Source organism: Toxotes jaculatrix, chromosome 24 (genome assembly GCF_017976425.1).
Source record: "Toxotes jaculatrix isolate fToxJac2 chromosome 24, fToxJac2.pri, whole genome shotgun sequence".
In the NCBI taxonomy this organism is placed as follows: Eukaryota; Metazoa; Chordata; class Actinopteri; family Toxotidae; genus Toxotes; species Toxotes jaculatrix.
In genome coordinates, this window is record NC_054417.1 from 10,400,238 (window position 1) to 10,425,318 (window position 25,081).

The window sequence follows — 25,081 nt, forward strand, 5'->3', positions numbered from 1 at the left end:
ATTTTTATTTTTATTATATTATAATATGTATGCTATATAAGATAACCGTAACTATATACTATAATAATAATTATATAATTGTGTATATGTGTTTATATAGATATATATGAATGTATGTGTGTGTATATGTGTGTATATGTATATTATAATACCATAGTAATGGAATATATATACCATACCATACCATACACACCTTAGAGCATATACCACATTATACTGTATTTTATACTTTTGCAGTTTCAATAATATAACACGTACCACCGTATTTGGACATCCTCAACCTCCACTATCAGGTACGCACAGTTTTTGTTTGGAAAAGAGAAGTAAAGTGAATGACAATAAAGTTCTTTGAATTTGAATTGGCTGACTTCTTCCCTGCGTGTAAGCCGCTTACAAAGTGTGTGAGTTGCAGTGATAGGCACCAGCGGGAGGAGAAGTGAAACGCCTCGGCAGCACCATGGCCAGCGCCTTCTCACTCTGTACCACACTGTTTGCAGAGGAAAGCAGAAAGGACATTTAAAACACAGCTGTGCGACCTCGGTTTACTAAAAAAGTAATAAGTCATTAGTGTGGAAAGTAATGTTTCACCTTAAAATCATCTTAAAATCAAAATAACGCGATAATATATAGGCGCTATTTATGCTACTTTGCTCAAGCTCATGAAGCAGAACAGGGAGTAGTAACGGAACCTCGCTGTAACGCGTTACAGTAATCCGTTACCACTCAGCCCCTGCTCTCCTATCTCTCCGTCTGCCGCTTTGTCTACGCATCCATGTGGGTTCTTCCCCTCGCAGTGTCGGTGTTGCGCCTCTCCGGTCTGTCAGCCTCTCAGCCATTGGCCTCACAGACCATCAGTCTTCCTTTCACAACAATAGACCCCCAGCGCGCACACACATACACACACACACACAGACGCACATCGCACTTACGCGCCGTTCCAAGCGCGCACGGTGCTTTCGAGGAGCGGCGGTGAAATGTTGGTGAAACTGCGGCTCGTCGGCTCCTTTCTTCGCAGCTTCACATCATCGGCGAGGAGCGCAGGGAAGCCTCTGCGATGCGTTCAGCCGGGGACGCGTCGGAGTTGAAATAAGGGAAACAAGGGGTGGGGTGGGGTGGGGGGAATCGGGGGGGAAAAAAAGGAAGAAAAAAAAAAGCAGAGAGGGGGGAGATTTTTTTTTCTTCCTGCGAGGATGACTGACTGGTGACAAAGAAAACGGGGAGCCCCTCTGGCTTCGCTTGTCACCCGCTAGAACTTGACGGAGGGCGTTTCGGGGGACCGGCTTGCTCTTACTTGGACAGCCAAAGATTTTTTTATCATCATTATTTTTTGCAGGGGAACCATGCCTGTCCGGAGGGGTCATGTTGCGCCACAAAACACGTTTCTGGGAGTAATTATTCGGAAATTCGAAGGACAAAGTGAGTACCTTTTACCCTGCCGTCCAGAGCTGTGTGGGTGCGTTGTGTTGTGTTGTGCTGCCTTTTGTGTCTCTCCCTGCTGCATCCTGAGAACAATTATTTACTCGTAAGGAAACCGCTTGATGCGCTGTCTTTTATAACCCAGCTTTTCGTGCACATGGCTTATTACGGTCTAATCTCATTTTCCAGTGATTTTTGAGGAAATCACATGTCAGAGGTCCGTGAAAGTCATTAGAAGTTAATTAACCCTTCTGCCTTATCAAACACCTGGTTTGTGATGGTGTAGTGCTGTAGATTAAACCTCCATGCGCTCCGCTGCTCCAGCGCAAAAAAACGCACTTTAAGAAGCTGCTTATGAGAAGAAAAAAAAAAGGATTATAGGAATTAATTACTTTCCGATCCTATCCCAAATACTCCTTCAATTATTTTCGTATAGATCATTTGCAGTGTTGTGTTTCTGCACTCTGTGCTTGGAGGCCTGCTGGATGAAGCAGAAGAGTAAACCAACATTTGTTGTGCCACAAATCTGGAATTTTACTGCAGTAAAACCTCACATTCTCTTATTTTTAAACACAGTGTCAGTTTGAAGGCTGCCCCAGTCGGAGAAAGTGAAACAATCAAGCTTTCATGATCACAACATCTATTAAACGTCTATAAAGCAGTTCAACCTTTAAGAAGTTTCATTGTTTTACTCAATGGAGGAGCTTAGAGCCTATATTAAAAGATGTAATGGAGGATAATCCCATGTAAACCCATTACATCCACCTACTGGATGTGTATGTATATTTTTGTGAGATGTTTTTTATGTTTTCATATTCCTGTTAATGTGTTTGTTTTAATGTATAAATCAGAAGATCTACACTTTTATTAACAAGAGATTCACTCTAGTAAATTGATCTTGTTTGTGTGATACCCCCCCCCCCCCCCCCAATTTCTCCTCTGCATCTCCACAGATAAGAAATTCATCATAGCCAATGCCCGGGTGCAAAACTGCGCTATTATCTACTGTAACGACGGCTTCTGCGAGATGACGGGCTTCTCCAGGCCGGATGTCATGCAGAAGCCGTGCACCTGCGACTTCCTGCACGGCCAGTTCACCAGCCGCCACTCGGTGGCCCAGGTGGCTCAGGCGCTCCTGGGCTCGGAGGAGCGCAAAGTGGAGATCACCTACCACCGCAAGGATGGTGAGCACTGCGGGGCTGTTCTTTGTGGGCTCAGGTGGCACGGTGCTGCACATGACATGAAGTGGTTGCAGTGGTCTCACGTTAAAGTGCACTCTGACTGAATTACTGGAACTCTTTCACTCCCTCTCTCTCTCTCAAAGTAATCATCATGCTTTGGTCTCTTTTCCACCATTAGACGCTCAAGGTTTGTGCAGCAGGGCCTGAATTTGGTTTTGCTGTGTGCCGAAGCATCTGCAGTGTTAATGCAAGATAGGCAGACGCAGGATAAATGCGTGATAGGTGACTTTAACAACACTCTAGGTACACAGTGGGTCATTTTTAGTTCTCACTCAGCTCTATCTGGAGCATTTTGCAGCAGCAAATCACTGAGTGCACCCATTTAGAACCCTGAGGGGGGGGGGGGGGGGAGAGCAGCTGCGATGCCTTCCTTTGCTGTGAAGTCCAGTTTTGAAGCGACGCAGGGGCTGGGTGGCTCAGAGAGAGGTTCATAATAGCCTGCGCTGGATAGGGCACCGTGGGAAGGATGTGGCTCACTTCCCTGAAGACTGATGTGAAGATAGTGAGACGACTGGTTTCTCTGTTTCTCTTCTCATCATCTCCAGAAAATGGCATTAGTTGCTGTACAGTATACTGCACAGAGATGTGTGTATCCACCGACATGCATATGGTGCTTATGAATACCGCATGCAGATCATGACGTGGCATGACAGCTGGTATTGTTTTGATGATGAGTTACAAGGCGAGCTCCGGGGCGGAAGTTTAAACCAGTGGACTGCGCTGGTTCAGGGACAGTTCACGTGGGTGACCTCTAACAGTGACATATGTATTCAGATGATTAAGCCTCCTTGCGTAACACATAAGGGCTGGTGAAGTTCCACCATGGCAGAAATAAGGATTGATAGTTTTATATGACCTATGGTTGGATCACCACAGTATTAGTATTGTTAGTGCTGTATGTTGGTGGACGACTACAGTATAGAAAGAAGCCTCCAGCCTTTGGATGAGTGATAATGGTGTGTTCTTTAAAGGGTGACTGCTTTTGTATGTGTGCGTGCACGCGTGTGTGTGTGATTCATACTCTGACACGTCCAGAAACCCAGAAGGAGAGAGGTGACATAGATTAGCTTGAAAACGGTTTGCAGAACAGCTACAAATGATAGTATCCCTGGAGACGCAGACGTGTGGGGTCAAAGGCTTGAAAGACTGAGATAAAGTTCCAGAAAAAATGCTTGAGGGGAAGAGGCAGAGTGGAGATGTCATCTTATTTTTTTTTTTTTTTTTCGGAGCGGAGTGCTGTGTTTTAGCCTGTGCCCCTTGATACTGTCAATATACAACCCATAGATTATCGTTACTGAACTTTAACTAGCCTGAAGCAGCACCACAGAGGCCAAATAACCAAATAAACTCTTGTGTTTGAGATCCTGCCCCTGTGACTGTTGAGTTGCAACTTTTTTTTTTAAACTCAAGAGCATTTACTCGAGTATACGAGTTCTGTTTTGTACATGAAGTACTTCAGACTTGACTATAACGGCTCTGATGCCTCTCTGGGCCGTCGTATTGTCAGCCGAGCCGAGCTGGGGGGTTTCAGTCTGCATTGATCCACTGAGCAAACAGCATTAATGAGGACACAAATACCTTCATGTTGCATTGATCTTCAAAACCGGTGCTTCGGAGAGGGGAAATCAATGGCGGGCCAAATGCCCTCCCTCTACCGGCCGGCCCATGGGAGACTTGGATAAAAAGAGCTGGAGGGTTTCTGACTGTCGGACCCTGCGGCGGGGGAAAAGGCCTCATTACCATTATGTATCCTATGCCTCTAATTACCTCAGTGCTTTCCTCTCACCTGACTCAGAGCTTCTCCAGGGAAGGTCATACACCTGTTTGAACTAGGCAGGCTGATTTTTGCAATAAGCGAGCGGTGGCTGCACAATTAATCATCCTGCAGATCATCCTTTGACATGACTTCCTGTTTCCACAGTTAGATTTTTAAAGCTCTGATGTGTTATTTAAAAAAAAAAAAAAGACTTCAATGGAAACAGTGCAGGAATGAAAACCAGGTGCAAGAGAACTAAAACATCTAATAACTAAGAAACATTTTCTTTTTAACTTCTTCTGTCCGTCCCCTTTTCCAGCACACGCTCAGCTCTCTGTCTCCTGTATTGGAATTCCAGGGGATGTGTCATTGCGGCAAGCTGATTGCTCCACTTGTGGTGGACCATCGGGGGTTTGCACGAGGCAATCGTTTTTTTGATTTTTTTTTTTAATCCCCGTGACCCAGGGTCTCCATACACCGTATCGCCCACCGTCCTTTACAGTCCCGTGAAGGAGATTCTGCTCGTCAGCACAATCTCTGGCACATTCTTAATGCTTTATGATTCGTGCCTTCGCTGAAACGCTGCTCTTTTTTCTTTTTTTTTTTTTTTTGAGTGCACATATCTCTACGACCTCTATAGGAGAAGTAGTTGCTTGACTTTTGTGCCTTTTCGATTTCGGTCAAAGGGGGGGGGCACACCACACAGTATCCATCTTTAACCTCACTGTGTTGTGTTGACACGTGATTCTCCATCAGTGTAAACACAAAGAGAGTTGTACACACAGTTATGCATTTGTAACCAATGGGAATAAAGAGACCTTTGCCTGCATGAGAGAACAAGAGGATACTGCAGTAATCATTATGCGTAATGTTTTGTATGTGTGTCTGTGTAAGCTATGCAGACCGGAGTGTGTGGGTTGTAGGCTACTACGCTGAGATGCGTTTAAGACAGATGATGACTAAAAAAAATTCACACAATTATAGTCACATAGGAGAAAAAAAGAAAAGCTCTGCCAAGCAAATGTGTGCTGGAGAATTGAAATGACTCATAAACTAAGAACAAACAAATGAATCAGTAATCGTTTCAAATACGGTGTCATTATCACGGTAAGCATATATAATCCTTACCGTGATAACGACATGAAACATTATCATAGTAAGGAAACATGAAAAGGATTCTGCGTGTGCCGAGTTATGAAAACCTTTCTATGCTAAACACAGGGTATGACTCGCTTTTCAAATAGTAAACTACAGCTGTCAAATATTTTAAACAAACTTCATATAAGGCTCCACAATGTGGGGAGCTCACGCGCTCACAAGGCATCATCATCTGTTCGAACTGCAAATTGCTGTGAAATACATTCAGCTCTGCCAATAAATTGCCCAAGTTAGAGATGAAGCATTTAAATCCTCGTCTTAATGACGGCTTCAGAAAGCGCAGAGTAAAAACTAAACAGGTCTAACCATATTTACTCAGCAACCCTTGCTCTATCCGCCGCTCCATTCACCGATTCAAACAGAATATTCACAATCTCCATGCTAAAGAGCAGGCTCCTAAGGTCTTTGGTGTATCAAGAGATCCATAAGCTCACTACATGGTTAAAGCTCTGACTTGCAAATAGCAAATAAGACTGAAAATGTCATGCTATAAATAGATTAAAGTTGCTTCAATGATGCTCACTGGGATTTTTTTTTTTTTTTTACTTGCCTTTAAAATGTCTAACATCAACACAGAAGCTTCAGATTGAGATAAGCACTCAGCTTTACTGTTCACGCTTGTCGATAATATAAGAACACCTGATTTTACTCTTTAAAATCGGGACTGTGATAGAAAAATCACCATCAGATCTGCAATAGATTTATGTGCTGCAGCTGCAGAAGTAAAAAAAAGTATTTCACCATTCAGAAAATGTCAGCCTTAACATCACCTGAAGGTGAAATGATTGTCACACACCGCCACAGGTCAGAGAATCTGATGGCTCGGCGATTTTGGCGCGACACTGGCGGGAGGCAGAGGCGGAGGCGGAGAACTTGTCCTTCTCGAGTTATTAAAATGCCACATTTGCTTTCTTAAACATGATGGATGCCAGATATAGAATATTTGGTGGAGTGACTTCAGACTTTGGAACATTTAAGTGAAGGCGATTCTGCGTGACACATGTCAGCATTGTTAACAGCTGCGTTGCTGAGCTAGCATGGGTTTGTATACGTCATCAGTTTATTTTTTTTTTTGCCTGATGTCACATGTCAGAAAGAGGCAAAAAAAAAAAAGCATGTCAGTGTAAACTACTTTAAGGTCTGACAGTGGGTGTAGATTCTGCTGATGCAGCTACCCTATATAGTTTGTGAACAGCTCTCAAGAATAACAAGTAACTAGTCAATGGGGGTCTAGAGTCTCAGAGGAGGATGCATATGATAACTGATGATGATATGACTCGGGCTGTTTGCCTGAAGCGAGCTGACGTTGTGACTCTGGAACGGAAACCGTCTATAAAAAAAAAAAAAATTCTTGAAGATCCACTGCTGTGCAAACAAGATAAGCTCTTATTCTGTTTTCGCCCCGCAGTCTCTTTCACATCCCCATGTTCAGCTGTGTTTGAGAGCATCAGTTTGTAGCTGTGAAAGACGTGCGCATGACGGGAGGCAGTGTGGGCAGGAAAAAAAAAAAAAAAAGAGAGGGAAATGCAGGGGAAAGCAGGGCGCAGTGAGGGGGAAAGAGAGGGAGCGACACAAAGACTAAGGGACAGAAATGAGACAGAGGGAGTGTGAGGGTGTAGGAAGAGCATAAACTGAGTTTGACGTGCGTGTCTACGAGGGGATGAAGTGAGCGAGCGGGCAGGAGAGAGTAAATGAAGGTGTCGGAGTGAAATCAGGTGCAGCTGAATATCAGATGGCTTCTTCCACTGCAGGAACGCCCTCTTGAATCCAGTCCAGCAGCTTGAGAACTGCTTCAATTATGGATGGCCCCAGATCTGTCTCCCTCCGACACCCTCTGCCTCTCTACAGGGGTGGAGGGGCGGGTGTTAGCTCTTTAGGGCCAAGTAAAATTATTCTCAGTTGACTACCCTAAAAATAGCATCCGTTGTTGCAGTGTCCAACACACACTAAACCCTAAAGGGATCAAAGAAATTAAGGAGTTGCTGGATAAATGATGGAAGGCTTCGAATATGGCTGTCCACTTCGCTTTTATCAGTTCTCATGAGGCTGAGGGAGAAGCAGCGTAATGAGCAAACCCCACCACCACCACCACCACCCCCACCACTCTCAATCTAAAGTGACACAGACAGATTCGTGTTGTATTAAAGGCTTCGATTTCCTCTACGTTCATGCCTCACAGTGGATCTCATTTATAATGAGTTTCCTCAATGGTTTCCCACGGGCAGCCCGGCAACAAGGGGAGGCTGCACAGCAACAGAGCGGTCGTTTACAAGAAAAGCTGATTTGTAGTTTACTCTCCTCGCTGGTTGCCGTTACACCAAACTTGGAGTGGAATAAAGCAGACAAACCGGAGGCATGTGAAGTAGACGTACACGCCTGCTGCACTATTCCAGTCACGTTTTAACACACCTCTCACTGTCACTTGCACCACATGCACTTTTTTCTTTTTTTTTTTTTTTTTGGAACTATTCAGATGAATTTCCTCCTGTCTGTCACACCCTCATGTTCACATCCCTATAAAAAAAAAAAAAGTCTCTCTGTGCAGTACAGCAAAGTGTTGTCCTGGCAACCATTGAAAGAGCCATGATATATCATTGCAGCTCTAAAATTCACCCTGGCATATCTGCCTATGGGGCTTAAAGCTGGAGAACAGGACAGACTCCTATACTATAATACAGAACGTTGGAAAAAAAACACCTTTAAAAGTAATTACCCTGCATCATATGGGGGACATGGACATGTGTACCAAATGAGCATGTCCACAGACAGATACATGTTCCATCTTCACCTGTTTGTTATTGAAATTCATGACACCTTGCTCTTAATTTGGAAGAGGGTCCTTCGGATCAATAACCCATTCCTTTCCAGTGCTGTCCTGTGGGGTCATTCTTTATTTTCTCTCAGGAGGTTAGAAGGTCATGCTGACAAGTTAAGTGAACTACAAGGCTGGGTCACCATCAAGGTGTCTATATCTTCAGATACAAATTTCGATTGGACACCATCTCAGCCATGAAACTGTCTGATACACTATGGGGGTTTTTTTTTTTCTTTTTACGATTGCCAGTATCAACCACACATAGCAGTTTAACCTAACCTTGTATAATGAAATCCATTTCACAGGCTGCAGTCTGCAGGCACCATGCCAGTGAATAAATGTAGGTCATTCTGATGTTGGATCTATGGATTAAGCCCACACACGGTGCCATTATGTGATGGTATTACCACAAACAGACAGTAAACAGTCTGACAGCTCCCCCTCCCCCACTCCTCTCTGGCTCTAACACCTCACTCTGCGCCCCCCCCCATCTCTCCTTGTTCTTGCCTCACTGAGGGTCTCACACTACCACCCACCTACTCCAGCTGTACACCAGACAGCAGGGGAGGGGTGGGAGATACCGCTCATACAACCGGTATCTGAGATAAAAAATGATGAGCTCAGCGTGAGCAAGAAAGATTATTTTCCCAGATGATATAGATTTTTTTTATTATTATTTTTTTTTAATATCAAGAAATCCCGGGCATTAGAGTCCCATGCGAGCGCCGTTAAAAGGTTTATTCATAAACATGTTGACTCAACCACTCGTATTTGTCAGTGTGTGATTTCAATCCATGATCCCTGCTTTTCTCCCATTCACAGATTGGATATGCAGAGAGAGAGAGAGAGAAAGAGAGAGAGAGAGCACATCTGTATGTGTGAATGAACAGCCATTCTTTTTTTTTTTCCTGTCAGCCTCTTTCATTCATCAGATCACGTACTGGCCTGATTGTTTTCATTCATGTGGTTGTTGTTTGACTTTTGGTCTAGGTGCACGTGTGGCATTAAAATATTTAATATCTGCATCTTCTCTCCAAGGTGTTTTTTCAGAGCGTCCATCTTCATACCCAGGACCCTCAGACCGTTTTAAGAAGCCCAACTCTAAATACCAGTTAGGGAGCCCTTAGAGAGTCAGCAGGTCTGCAGCCACTGACCTGTTTCATCCCAGCTAGTCCTACATCAACACATTACCAAGGCAATGGACCGCGGTGGTCCAACACTGACATTTTTCTGAAGGTTTGATTTGTCTTTGTCCATTTGAGTCCTCAGTGCATCGTGTCCAGCTGAGACACAGAAGGATTTTATTTTGTTTTTGTATTTTTCCTCACTTCTTCTCCTTTGCACTACAGGAAATGGTTCCTTGACAAATTATAAAGATGAGGTTAAGCCGGTTCTGGTTTTCACTTTGAGACACGACATAGTGACAAGTGAAGTGGATACATTGGGGAATAATAGCAGTATAGTGTATGAAATCCAGGGGCTTTGCAGCTGAGAGTGAGGCTTGAATAGAAACCACATCACCATAATCAAGGACAAACATAAATGATGACTAAATTATCTGTATTCTGCTCTCCACTGTGACTCATGCGCTGTTTCTAAATCACAGACTAAGCTTTAGTTTGCGGTTATTTGTTTGTGAATGAGGTCTAGACACATTTCAATTTATTTATACACTGCCTGGCCAAAAAAAAAAAAGTCGCCACCCAAAAGACACTAATATTTTGTCCCTTAGCTTTGATTAGGGCACGCATTCACAGTGTCACAAGATTTATTTCCATCCAGTGTTCCATTAATCTTTCACCAAGATCTTATATTGATGATGGGAAAGTCGGACAGCTACCCAAAGCCTTCACATCCCAAAGATTCTCAAAGATGGGGTTAAGGTCTGGACTCTGTGGTGGCCAATTCAAAATCCACTGATGGAATAACCTGGTCATTCAGTATATTCAGGTAGTCAGCTGACTTCATTCTTTGGGCACATAATGTTGCTGAACCTAGACCTGACCAACTGCAGCAACCCCAGATCATAGCACTGCCGCCACAGGCTTTGTACAGGGGGGCACTCGGCATGATGGGTGCATCACTCTGGAACAGGGTAAATCTGGGCTCATCAGACCACATGACCTTCTTCCATTGCTCCAGAGTCTAATCTTTATGCTAGCAAATTGAAGCCTCTGAGTTCTACTATTGTTTTTCCCCACCACATTTCTTCCTTGAAGACCATGGTTCCCCACTATCCTTCCTATCTCCTATCCTTGACCCTTCTCAAACAGACTAACATCTTTGCAACAGTCAGAGGATGTGTCTTTCAACATGGTTGTTTAAGAAATGAGAAGCTATTCACTGCATCAGTTGGGGTTAAATAACTTGTTGCCAGCTGAAAGATAATCGCCCCTGCAGTAATTATCCAATAGGAGGCTCTTACCTATTTGCTTAGTTAAATCCAGGTGGTGACTTTTTTTTTTTTTTTTGGCCAGGCAGTGTATGTTTTATTCTTTTTAAATAGTCTCAGTTTCTATACTGTAAATCCACAACATGGGAAGTTGGGAGATTGCTTTCAGAATTAATTTAACTCAAGCTAATTTTAGGTTCATCAGTGATCTGAGAATGAACTCAAAACCCTGCTGCAAACAGAGACACAACCACAGACAAACTGACAAAGAGACAGGGGAGCAACCAGATTTCAATACAGGGAGGTAATTGACAACAGGTGAGACACATCAGGGTGAGGCAGACAATCAAGAAGCAGGGAAAAAAAAAACAGGAAGTAAATAGGGAACAGATGCACAAGAAAACAAAGTTTGAAATAAAACAGGAAATATTAAACAGAAGGAATACAAAATTAGAGTCACTGATCACAACAATATCTTGTCACCTGATCTTTTAGCAGACTCTTACCACATGCAACCTACACTAAGATAGTGGAACATGTCTCACAAATGGATACTGGATCAGGATGCAGTTACCTTGATGTTTGTGAAACCTGAATATCTGAACTCCCGTTGAATTTTCTCACTGTGTACTTTCCACATCGATTATGTCTATCTAGCTTTCTAGTGCAGGCAATATCATCTGCCTCCACGTCCTCAAAAGCCTGCAGTGTATCACTGTATCACACCCACAGGGCCTATCAGTTCAGCCAAGCACAGTAACACACGGCAGCTGAGATGCACAGTATAGATTTGTGACCTGTAAATGATTTTCTTCAACTGTAACATATTACACATCCTTAATTTTTGTATGTACCAAAAGAGTGATTACTGTATTTGCTTTCTAAAGCGTCTTGCCGTAATTGGTCAAGACACTGTGGAGTTATTGTGTAGAGGCAACATATTGACCACTGAATTTATAGTAGAGCAAATTGCCTTGCAACGGGAGCGATCGTTTCTGGAGCTTGGGAGGAGTGTGTGGATGAAAATGATTTTCAGTCACTTTGCAGCAACACATTCGTTTTCTTCCTCTGCTATTGTTTCTATTTTTGTTGACACGCATGTTTGATGGACAAACTTCTCTCGTCGTGATGTGACATGTGACCTTTTGGTTCCGGCCAGGCCGCCGTATCGGCCACTGATGATATTGTTGTAACCCACCCGCGGGATAAGGTAGCGCTCTCACTCCTAGGATTAGAGAGCCCTGGCATCACAGTTAAACAGCTCTTAGTACAACTGAATGTTCCCAGGGGAGAAGGGGAAGGGATCACATTTCCCTAGAATGGTAGACAAAAACATAAGCCTCCCTCTCTTTGAGAGGTCAGTTCTCGTATTTAACTTTTTACTTTTTCATCCTAATAAGCGTGCACCCTGCTGTGTCCGGTTAAAGGGGCTCACTGGGTATTTTCTCTCTATATTCCATATTTGATTTCAGTTTGCAGGCTGTAGTTTGCACAGGGCTCCACATCTTTCCACAAAAAGATGCCGTCTTACTCACCTTCTGATGTAAAGTCAAAGAGGAGACAATAATAGTGCAGTGGTGATTGACTGAAACACGCTGTCACACGGATGCAGGGTCAGAGAACGACCCGGATACGTTGATTTGATGACAATTAGCCTTGCCAAGCTGAAGAAACTCCCTGCTGAGCTTTTGACAGAGAGACAGAGGGGGGAGGGATTGAAGGGTAGGGGGGGGGGGTGAGATGTCACCGTAACCCCTCAAGCAGTGTAGCACCAACCAACAGCTCCCTGCTGCTGGAGGCTCAGCTCACATCAGTGTCACTCACATTACACATACACACACCGTGTCTACGAGGCCAGGGTTTTAAAAAAAAAAAAAAAGGACACCGGCTGCAGTTTAAAATGATTTCCACTGCGATACTCTTGGCAGCGGTTTCGCCAAATGAGGCCTATCAAGATTCCCATATGCCACTATCCCTACAATCACTGCCACACAAGCAGTCAGCAGATGTTAAATTGTGTTATGTGTCTGTGTGAGTGTGTGTGTGTGTGTGAATTTGTGAGAAAGAGAGCAAAGAGGGAGAGGAAGGATTTGGCCGGTGCATTTAAATCTCACTAAGTGATCGATGTGCATGTGCACTTTAGCTTCCCTACCACAGAGAACGAGCTCGTGCTGAGCCCCATTGTCTTAATTATTGATAGTGGAAATAGAATCTAATGAAATTTCCAACATCTTGAAACTAAAACTCGTCTCACCGCTCTGCCTTTGAGCGGGCTCACGGCTCGCACATTCAGCAATACCTGTTTGTTGAATTATTGAAGTTTCCTCTGAATGTGCTAACTGCAGTTGGAATGTTCCGTGCAAGGAAATGTGGATTTGCTCGGATGAAATAACGGAGCAGAACATCAGGAAGAGGTTACCCACAATATTTAAAGTCCTCTCCACTCCTATTTCCTGCATCATCAACTTATAAAATCCATTAGCGTGTTATTATAGATAAAAGGCCCCATCAAGATCAGCCCTTCTGATTGACCCTTTTTCCTGTACTCTGTGTTATTTCCTGGTTTTATTTTGAAATTACCCTCCTAATTCCTAAAACAAACCCACCGCTGCAGACTGATTCATTCAGTAGTACGAAATGAAAGTGAGAGGAAAATGTGAGGGGAGTGCATCACCTTTACCACAGAGGAGTGGTGAGCCTTCAAGCTTAAAATGAGACCAACGTGACATAACCTTGATAGAGTGTAACTAATATAACTTTATAATAATGAGGAAGTGGCAAGAGGCACGGGATAAGTCAGCTGGGAGGTATTTTTATAGTTGTGTATTGTGTTGGATGTGTGTGTGTGTATGTGTGTGTGTGTATGTGTGTGTGGTGTATTGGATACCTCTGTTCAGTGAAGACACAGCTCTGTGGGAACAGTTGGTCAGTGGTGTATCAGTGTAACGTAAGACTGTCCTCATCTGAACTTCGTCCTCAGCTCCGACAGCGGTGCTGCTGTCGGTCCAAACTTCAAGGTCACATAATGCAAAAACAAGCCACCTTCACTGCGGCTCTCATGCATTAGATCAACCTCTCTCTTGCATGTTTTGGATGAGTAGCCACATTTATCCATCTGTCTGCACATATAATTGTGTTTATTCCGTGACTAATATCTTTGCTTGGCCGAGTCATCCACTTAGTTTTTTTTTTTCTTTTTTTTGTTGGAGAGACACGCGGTCCAAAACCAACTGGCGTGGAGGTGACTTTGTGCCTATTTAATCGTTTTGATTTATCAGAGTTAAAACTGAATCCCCCCAAAGCACCAGAGTAGTCCTCTGTTCAAAAAGGAGAGATGACACGAAACGACGCAGCTCTGGTCTGAAAACAATAAAGAACCCCTCTGCATGCTGCTATTTGGCATATTCCGTGTACACACTTGGTGCCATACTGTGCTGTCATCCTGCCGAGCCATCTGTGTAGCAACAGATTACCAGGTAGCCCCTATTAATCCAGGTAGGCTGCAGCGCGTCAGTGAGGAAATGAAGCAGAGTGGAAAATGTTTAAATCGATAAGACCCGCGTTTCCTCTCAGGCTTAAGGCTTGTGGCTTGACTTTGACACACAAGGCAAGTGCAACAATGTGCTAGCAGCGCAGTAGGCTTATCAGCCTGTTATATATAGGATTCGCTCCGCTTTAGCTGGAGGATTTTGGGATGTTTACGTGGATGATTGGCAGCTCTGTGTTTATCAACTCCCTTTCACCTTGCCAAAGTTTGAGATTCTTTACCTCTTTTCGCAAAAAAAAAAAAAAAAAAAAATTGCAAGTCAGCACTTCCCTCTATATCCGCCGCCCTCGGAGGATTAGAGACCCGGAAAAGAACAGATTGTGTTTCTTTTCCTGTTTCACTTCACATCCATGATTGTAGATTTGAGTCGGTGGAAGGAAGACGCTGAGTCATGCGGTTTTGGGTTGTTTTTTTTTCCTCCAGATTCTTTTTAAAGACATTAGAGGTCTTTTTTTTTTTTTTTCTAAAGAAGACGAGATGGCACCTGATGTACCACATTAGGATGCTTAACTATGTTTTGCTCTGCAGCTCCCTATAAATATTCAGGTCAGAGATGCTCTGACTAAAGTTGTTTTATGCCTTTCAAAGGTGTGTTCCCTCATTACACTGCACCATGTAAAACAGCTCCATTGCCTGCTTATTAGTTGGACAGAGAACATTCTGCTAATTAATGCTGCCGGCAGGCTGTGTGTGAGCGACTGCGCGTGTGTTTGTGTGTGTGTGTGTGTGTGTGTGTGTGAGAGCTGGAATCTGTCTGTGGCAGTTTCAGAGTGTGCCGAACCGAGATCTGTGAACCTCATCAGTGTTTGTGCGTGCACGCCTGTGTGCGTGGCTGTCCGTCTCTTTGCCAGTGCGCAACTGAGAAATGTAAATGTTATTTCTGTTTGCACCAGTGTCTGTGTGTGTGTGTGTGTGTGTGTGTTTGTCTTTGACCCTCGGTACTGAGGCAGGATATGCAGGCAGACAGGCAGAAATTTGCATCAGCAGCAGCGCCGGGGATCTGTTTGATCTGTCCACTTATAACACGTCAGGTGGCCTTCCTGCAGAGAAACCTGGGCAGCTATCTCATTTCTCAGGCAGAGAGACATACACAGATAGTAACTGAGAGAGAGAGAAAGAGAGAGAGAGAGAGAGAGAGAGAGAGCGGAGGCTCACTGGGGCTGAAGGGAGAGCCAGGGATAGTGAGAATAATGGCAACAGAAAAAGAAAACAAACGAGGACTCGGGTGGATTTAATAACAGTGAAGGAGAAAGAGTGATAGACAAGGACATGGAGAAAAAAGTAAAGAGTGACAGAGGCAGATAGGGAGTGAAAAGAAGTGATAATGGGAAATGGAGGGGAAAGAGGGGGGGAAATGGGAAATAAGTCGTATTAACAGATTGATTTTTACTTTGAAATGGCTTCACTCTGTTGTGCCTCTTATCGTCTCTGAGAGTAATGGGAAAACGAAACGAGCAGGTCCGACTTTTACAGCACGAGCAGGTTCTGTCGCTCTCGTATTTGAATGTGGATTTAAAACTCAAATAGACAGACCTGCAAATTCAAAGTGGAGGTTAATACAAAGAGCAGCCACACTTCTACACACAGACACACACACACACAAACTAGCACTTGGTCTCCTCACACATACATTCTCAAACCAACGTATAGCACTATACGCTCTTGTCTCTCTTATCACACACCCAGGCATGGGATGTAAACACAAACACACACATAGGACGCTGCCTTCTCACCCCCATATGGTTGAGAGTCTCGTGCACTTCTCTCCACCTTCCTCTGTCTCTTTCAAATTCAAATTTATTTGCATGGATGGATTCTAGCCCCGATCCCCACACAACCATGGAACCTCCTCTCATTCTTATATTGCCTACACAAGTCCAACCATTATGTTTTCTAGAACATAATACTTAGCTCCGATGAATTATAAATGCCAATGGATTCCGAGTGGCTTATTTTTAGAGCACACACATACACACAGCCCCCCCCTACACACAGATTGCTTTACAAAGCTGGGGTTACGTCCTCTCCTGAGGCATGCAAAGGTTACACTAAGCACTCTGTAACACGTGTGTGTGTATGAATTTATCTTGTGTATTGGACCTGTGTTTGTGTGGCAATGTATACATGCAAGCTCTCCGACTTATTGTGGTTTGTGTTGCGTGTGTTTTTTGTGTGTTTGGCCTCACACACACACACACACAGCAATGAGATTCAGCCACGTTCAGCGACAAGACATTCAGTGGTTGTGAGTTAAGCCTCTGTTAAACTTATGGCATCACTACATGGGAACTGGTCCCTGAAGTTGCTGCATGAAGGGTCCATTTTAATTTGTCGTTTCGTTTTGTGTTGAGTGTTCGAGCTTAACTAACTTGTTCTCTTTGTCAGAATTTTCCGGAAACTGACAGATAGCCTCAGCAGAGTGAAGATAATCTCATTTCATTTTGAGAAACGTCTCGATGTTGCTTTGTGCTGGAGACAAATGAATGTAATATCGAACTTGGCGCGCGGCGAGTTTGCTTTTCCTCTGGAGCGCTCGCTTGTTCCCATGGTGACAGACGCATTTGTATTTTTATTTGTGTCTTTATAACAACAAATTGTCTTCAGTTGAAGGGATCAACTCTGAAATCAAAGTCAGTGAGCTTTTTATTACTCACAAGGTCTTTGGGAGCGAAATACAAGAATTCAAAATGGGAAGTTAGAGGTAAATCATTTAATCTGTCAGTATTAATCAAATACATAAGATCATCCCAATTTTCTTCCCTAAAATGAAAAGCCTTTCTCCACTGACCTCCTGAGTCCCTGTCAACCGCCTTTGCCTTGTACAACGTGTATTCCTCCTAGGTACAGTACATTCAGACACAGCCCCCCTCCACTTCTTTTGCATATTGTCACTAAAGGCAGAGGAGGCGTGATACTGCTTGCACCCACCACCACCACCACCACCACTGCTTCTGACTGAAATTAATGGCTCCATCCACTCATGGTGACACTGATGTACTATTAGGGGCAGCATACTGCTTAGCCTAGCGGAATCAGGGCTCCCCAATACATAAATCAAACCGCAGTCTGGTGAAGCAGTTTTGTTATTTTGCCTCACAATAGGATTTAAGAGCCTGATGATAAGAGAAAAGGACCGAAGACTAGAATGGTGCCATTATTTTGTTAGTGTAGGTGTGTGTCTAGTGTATAGTGGTAGTTTCTGTGTGCGCAATACGTTTACATACGTGGTAATATTTACAAGTATGCACACATTTGTGAGTGGAGTCAGAAATTGCAGTTGTGTGTGTGTGTGTGTCTATGCAGCAGTGTGCCAGTGTCTGTGTTCTCCCAGAAAAGAAACGCTGTAGGCTGGGTGCCTGCTGGGTGAACTATAAATAGCCTCTTGGTGACAGCAGGACTTAGAGCCTAATGTGAGGGAGAGCATCTTCCAGAGATGTCCACAGTGTTCATTATTTAAAACTTCATATACGTTTCATATTTGACACTGGTAACCCTCTGTGTGTTCTCACTTAACCAGTGCTGGTAACTAGTGATACTGCTGTTTAATCCTACCCTTATTAATAAGTCAGGCTTTTTCTTTGTTTCTCTGCAGTAATATTTTATTAGCAGCTAACACAAGACAGTCGGTATTAACAGCGCACCTTCGCTCTATCTTCTCTGTTAACCTCTTGTCTGCTGTTTGATGAATTAGGAGCAAGCAGCGAGCAGGGCTGCATTAAATTTACCTCCCACTGCGGAGCCATCAGCAACTCTAATTATTGAGGTTTAAGAACTAAGAGCAGGCTGAAAACATTCAGAGAAGAAACTGATAGGAATGATGAAGACTTGAGAAACATCTATGGGTGATATATTTTGGTGCATTGTCTTTAAAGCAGGGTGATACGCTATATTGCTATGCATCAGTGTTCACTTCAGGTAAACAGATGCAGTACCACTGCAGTATGTATTAGCAGGATGGTTTCTGGGTATGTCTGGATATATGAAGTCATTCATCTCCAGAGAGGCTTTCCTCTCTGTGGACCTCTTGACCTTTTCACCCTCATTTCTCTGCTCAGCCTTTCCACACACACACACACACACACACACAACTTTATCTGGAATAAGATGTTTAAATCTCAGAGTGTGTTAATAGAAAGCTCCAGGGTCAAGCTGCACTGTATCTGAAAAGCCGCTATGTCACTTTGAGGCTTTTATCAGCTTTTAGCATTTCGTTGTGCACGGAAAACTAAACACCAATCCAAAGAGTTTCTAATCCATTTCTGCTAACTAACTGTAATTAAAATTTCCTCCTGGTTAGGTTCAAACTTCCTGTGCGCCACCCATATCATCCCAGTGAAGAACGAGGAGGGCGTGGTCATGATGTTCATCCTGAACTTCGATTACATCCTGGATGAAGGCAGCAGTGACTCTCTGGAGAGACTCAATCACACCTCACCTTCCAAAGCTGACCAACGTGAGTAAAAGATAAAAAAAAAAAAAAAAAAAGTGTTGTGGAAGATAACATGACATTAGTGGACACACATGCTCAGACTAAACATGTTTGGACATCTCTCTTCCTAAATGCACTGCATGTAGCGCAGTTGAAGAAAAACAAAGTTTTACTTGTAACCTTGTGACCTTTTACTTGTAACCTTTGCCCACATTAACATCGATTTGTTTCTTTAGCCAGTCCCTGGTGTATCATGAGAGTTTGACATGACCCTAATATTAATGTTTTGTGCCCTGCCATTTGCTCTAATTGATTCGTTTCCGTAGCGTTTTTTTTTTTTTTTTTACCTTTGTAGCAAAAAAAACGCAGAAACCCTGACGTAACTTTGGTGGTGATCTCCGGCTCGTGCTCCAGCTTCGCTTCTACTCGCAGCAGTAATCACGAGTGCAGCTGCAGGAAATTCCTGCCAGACAGCTCCTTTTGGCATGTTGACACCAGCATTTAGCAGACACTGATGTGTTAGCCTGCCATCATCTCAAAGGTCTGGCCCAATTATAGCTCATAGCCTGCCAGGATGGCCTGATGAACTAGCGGAGCAGTGCTGGGGAGCACTCTGCTTCCCAGAGCTGTCAGTGTAATAGTGTATAATGCCATTCCCCAGCGGTGTTCTTCAACATGCTCTTGATCCTTCCTCTCTCTTCATTGTCTCTCTCTTTCTCCATTTTCTGTCTGTGACATATAAAGCAGGAGCACGGAGAACCAGAGGTCACCTCCAGATGACTGTAATTGGATGAGGCCCTTAACAGGCTGTTGCCTCATGGGGCGTGTGGTGAGAAAGAGTTGGGAGCTGTGTCTTGTTGAGTAAAATAAGTGAGTGCTGCCTTTGTGTGTTTGTGTGCCCTATGGATTTGTGTGTGTACGCTCGGACTCTTGTGAGCCTACAAGCGTTTCAGTTTGTGAGTGTGTAGATGTCAGTGATAAAGCCCTCGTCTTTCACTTTTCTTAGGGAGCTAATTGCTCAGGCGGTCCCCTGATGGAGCAGGCCTCTATGAATTAAAGCCTATTCATGCTTATCTGAATATCTAAGTGGGAGTTCCTGTAAATCTGATGGTGAGCTCCGGATATTTTTACAAGGTCGAGTCTCAATCCTGGACACCATCTCTCTCCGTCGCAGGGATTACCGCAGAGAGTCGGTATTTCTTGGCCTCATTTCATCACAGCCCTCCCTCGGCTACATTCTAGAGACCTAGTATTGCACTTTTTTTTTTTTTTTTTTAACGAGTAAATGGACGGAGGTCACAAATTATGAATAACTCTGCATAATTTAAGAGAACATCACAGATGAAGAAACTGCTACAGATGTAAATTTAACTCATTGAAACCTACAGCGTTCCTGTTCTGAGGAACAGCTCTGCGGTATGTGCAAGGAGCAGCTGCCTGCAGATGGAGCGATTTCATGATCCATGTGTTGCATTATCTCGACTCCTTCTGGGGGAACGAGCAGCCATCCATTAGGCGCTGCCTATCGACAGCTTCTATCACACAGCGACGATCCATCCGTTCCGAAACCGGCTGAGATTCTCCCATTTTGCTTTGATGCGGCTGAGCAGGACCATTTTTCACCTGCGTTTAATATATGAGCCTCCAGACCAGTGGTTACGAGGGGGAAAGCAGTGTGAAAGGCTTTACTGGTTTCAGAGGAAGACCAGGATGTGTATGTCGATTCTTCCATTGCTAAGGATGAAGTGAATCGAACAACACGCTTGATTACAGCCCAGGGTGTTTACTGTCTCACTCAACCTGCCGCTATCCTAATTGAAGAAAACTGCAATAAAAGTAAAAACAGTCTAACTACTATTAACTTAGGTTTATTGCAATCATACTTTAATTTTCTCTCTATATAAATGAGTGCAGGGCAATGTGGGGACACAGCAAAATTATCCATGTTATTCTCTAGAGCTGGTGAGTAATAGGAGAACTGGGAGCCCAGGTAAACACTCCTTTAGGTGAAAGAACACTGCATGCAAATGAGTTAGTAAGCACGTTAACCGGGCTTTCATTTAACGTCAGCAAAAATCATAAGAATACGAGACAGAGACAAAAAAAGGACACCAAGCTGTTTTCTGTCCTGCTTTTTACCAAAGGATGGAGGTTGATTGTTCCCTCTCACTCTCTCTCTCTCTCTCTCTCTCTCTCTCTGTCTCCTTCTCCCCTGACATCTGAATCATGCTCGCATTACAGAGAGACATTTCACTCCCCAACACGGGGATCTGAGCGCCCAATTAATATTCAATGCAAATATTACTATCTGGTATCATAGCAACAAGGGGGCCACTGCGTGTCCATTGGTTGTGTAAAAGCCGCTGCTGGGTTTTTGCAGGGAGAGAATGAGAGGGTTGGAGAGGGTGAGGTGAGTGAGACACACACACGTGTACAGTACACACACACACACACCAGTAACAGCACTCACTCACACAGTATCACTATTAAATAAAGCTACGTACAATGTTCTCAGCACCATTCGTTATTTTATTAAGTCAAGCCTTGTGTTTTGCATGATCACTTGTTAAAAAAATGTCCATATTGTAACTCTCCAGTGGGAACAGTTTTCCTTTGGTGCAGAGAATATTTGACATTAGAGAGGGTTTTGTTGTGCTGTGCACATGAACTGGGAATGCTGGTCCAGGATCAGCCTCAGAATGAGGCTGAATCAGGTGCTATTTCTGATCAGAAGTCTTATCAGCCCCCGTGGCACCCTGAGTGTCAAATGACACAGATTGTTTTGCCAAATCAAGAACACAATAAAAAAAATTTATTTCATTAGATTCTTTCATTAGACTTGTTTAGTCATACTGCATACTTAGATTTGAACAGAGGGTTCAGATCCTGCTCTGAATCATCAGTTAAATGATCATTTCCAGTATCAGCAGCATTTGGCTGGAGACTTTATTTGAACTTGCTACACTGATTTTATCTAAAAGTAGTTTCTTTCTCTTTCTCCTCTGTGCCAGTCTCTTCTCCAGAAGAGACAAGGAGAAGATAAAAGTGCATGCTGCTCCCTGCTGAGCCTTAAACATTCATTCTGTTTTCTATTTTAACACCTACTGTATCTTTTGAATACATCCTCAGCTGCTCTTTATAGACACTGGTATGTCAAATACAACGCGCTGTACTTTGCTCAAGCAAAACACAAAAAGGGGAGATAACAATGCGGAGTGAGGAGTTTATGGAAAATTTCGTTTTCGCTGCGCCTCGTGGCAGCAGGGCTTGTTTTTCCGAGGACTGAGACGGCATTCTGATATGTACGGCATATGTTCGGGCGACTAAATGATTCACAACATGCAGGCCGCGCTTTGCGGTCCATATGTGAAATCCTGTGAGCGTGACTGTCTCTCTCGTGACATGTTTGCAGATATTGTTAGATGCAACTAAATGTGCCTGTTTGTGAATAGTGTGTGTGTGTGTGTGGGCGTGTGCTGTGCATATGTATTTCCAGACTCTATACTTGAACGTAACTATATTCTCGTTTTTCTTCACCTCTTCCTGCGTAACATTCCTTCACAACTACTTACTGTTACGACAGCACATCCCTAAATATCGCTTTGTCTCTGTTGCATTCTCCTTCATCTCTCCGGGAGCCATCAATCACTCAACAAAATCCTCCACATAATCCTTTATGGGTCTGACTCCTCAAAGCACCACTGCCATTATAATATTTTAGCAAATGTCCTCCTCCATGAATAACTGAAGGAAATGAAGATTGAACTCCTGCCTGAGGCGGGATGGGCATTTGTTTTGATCTGCCAGGGTGTCTTTTTAAGAGAGCTGCATTGGCAGGCTTTTTAGTGCTGCTGGCAAACAAGTGCGAGGTATCAGCGGGGATGTGGAAGACTGCGAGCAAGTACCGGTACAAACACACCATGAAAACACAACACAAGGTCAGTGGGGGTTGTGTCGATCCCACTGGCTCATTAAAAAACCACCGTGCGCTCTGTTTTTATGCTGTTTTCAGTCTCACTGCGAGCAAATAACTTCACCATAATTGAGTGACTTAGCTGTCCTCAGAATTTCTGTTTATATGTTGCCCCGAAGGCGCTCCATACTCAGTGTTATTGGTCACCATAAGCTGTTGTCACATAGGGTATTAGTGTGGATTAAAATGACAGTAATAGATTCAGTGTCTCATTCTCATTGCTTTCTCTTCTACTCCATCAGGGAAAGGGAGATTCTTCCGCTTCCGTTTCCCAGCCTTACCTCTCCTGGGCATCAGCAAGCAGTCGCTGCCCCAGGAAGACCCCGACGCCGTCATGGTGGACTCCCCTCGTCACAGCGACGGCTCGGTGGCCACGCACGACTATCAACTCCCCACCACCCGCGAGAGCTGCAGCCCCTCCTACGCTAACGACACCCGCGCCCTCATCGGCCCCAGCCACTGTTCCACCCCCGTGTCAGGGCCTTTGGACCACTCATCGCCCAAGGGCCCCTGGGACAGGATATACCCAGACCAGGCCATCGCCCAGACCCAACACCAGAGCCAGGAGGACACGTTTATCGCTGCTCCGTCAATCCCGGGCCTCACTCCAACCGCCTCCAGAGAGAGCGTGTGCAGTATTCGCAGAGCCTCCTCCATACATGACATGGAAGGCTACGGGTCCAACTCCAAGATGGCGTTCAGAGACAGACATGCCAGTGAAGGTAGGAATCTCCTCCTACTCTGCCTTTAATGTTTGCTCAAATACTACAACAGTTTTTCAGTGGTTGAAGTTGTTCTAGTTGTAGTTTCTTTTTTTAATTAAAAAAAAAAAAAAAAATTCTAGTGATCAATACCCCAATGTTATACTTTAAATTAAGGGACTCATGAAAAAATAATTTGGCTATATTAGCTACCAAACTTCCTTTGGTCCCAAAATAGAAGATGTGAGACGTGCTGTGCCAGTCTCTAAATCAGTATTATAGTGAGTCATCATCCATACTGTGTGCTATTGATCTTCCCTCGAGTCTAAAGAGCTCATTAGCCTTTTGGCCCTCATTTGGTCGAGGGGTAGAAGTGGCCCCAGACTGGCCCAGTTTTCCTCCAGGCCAATCAGTCTGTCACCAACCCCCCTTATCTGCATCCTCATTCAAACAGCTCCCCCTTCGGCTGACACGGTAATATATCCACTTCACTGTAATGAATTGTTCAAGGGGACAGTAGTGGCGGTTTAATGCCAGCCCCCATTTATCCTGATGGAACGCCAGAAATTCTTCTCTCATCTCCACTGCCCTTTTTTCTTTCTCCTCTCAACACCGCGGTGCTGCCCGTCACAGACAATGGTCGCAATATCAAAGGTAACAAACAGCAGCCTGCTGCGCCTTGACTTGCCTGCTTGCTGCATGAGTTTTTTTTCCCCTCACATCACTGAGGTTTATTTTGAATGCAAATGCCTCGGTGGATGACTGACACTGTGTTTGTACGCTCTTGGTCCGGAGCCTCTGAACACTGGCACACAGCACTAAATGACTAAGTCTCAGTGCACATGACCTGCTGAACCCCCAGCTAGTCACCCAGGGGGAAGGCTCAGAAAGAAAAAACAAAACAAAACACTGACCTCTGCACGCGCTTGCATGAAGCAGCACATTAAATCTCTCTCCTACCTTTGCTCATTGAGGAAAATCAATGAAGCTTCACAAGATGATACCTCCCACTGTCTGTAACCTGTGTTTTCTTCCATGCAACCTCTGGTTCCCCCGTTGCCGTGTCTTAGTGAATGCAAAAAAAAAAAAAAAAAAAGAATTTGAATTCTACGTGCTCACCCTCCTCTTTTTCCCTTATGAAATGCAATGGAACTGTAGCAATGCTTATGCTGCATGCATTTTCACTTCCTGAAGACCAAAGGTGGTCGTTGTTTCCTTGCATCTGATGCATTAATGTGTCACACACATGAACAGTTTACCCCCACAGCTGCCAAAGTGCTCTATTTCCTGATAAATGCCTTTATAATGTGATATTTTAAGTAATGCTGTTTGTACCCGTGACTACTGACCCTTCGATCCAACCACCCTTCCGTAATCCCTCTTTCCTCCTTTACCTCCTATTTCTTTTCTCTCCTGGTTTGCTAGTATCTCGCTCCTGGATGGCTGGGGGTATGGCTTCAGCTTTTCCTTTTCAGTTGTTTTTTTTTTTATTATGACTGCAGTGATGTTTCCTTACTGTGGCATGTATCGAAGCTGCGCATGCAATCTCTCATCCTCAGCTGTCTGTTTCTCTGTCCTTGGCTCTCAATCACTGTACTGTACTTTGTGAAAAGGTTGAAAACTAACAAAAAAAAAAAAAAAAAAACCTTCCTC

At 44.0% G+C, this 25,081-nt stretch overlaps 1 protein-coding gene across 1 annotated transcript in view; it reads left to right on the top strand.

Annotated features, from left to right (window-relative positions):
- Positions 1-1,340: 1,340 nt before the first annotated feature.
- Positions 1,341-25,081, top strand: part of kcnh7 (potassium channel, voltage gated eag related subfamily H, member 7) — a 46,024-nt gene continuing 22,283 nt past the window's right edge. The window contains exons 1-6 of the mRNA XM_041032433.1: positions 1,341-1,416; positions 2,370-2,600; positions 18,623-18,778; positions 22,970-23,449; positions 24,062-24,082; positions 24,854-24,877. Coding sequence (XP_040888367.1) covers positions 1,341-1,416; positions 2,370-2,600; positions 18,623-18,778; positions 22,970-23,449; positions 24,062-24,082; positions 24,854-24,877 — 988 coding nt within the window. The remainder of the gene's footprint in view (positions 1,417-2,369; positions 2,601-18,622; positions 18,779-22,969; positions 23,450-24,061; positions 24,083-24,853; positions 24,878-25,081) is intronic.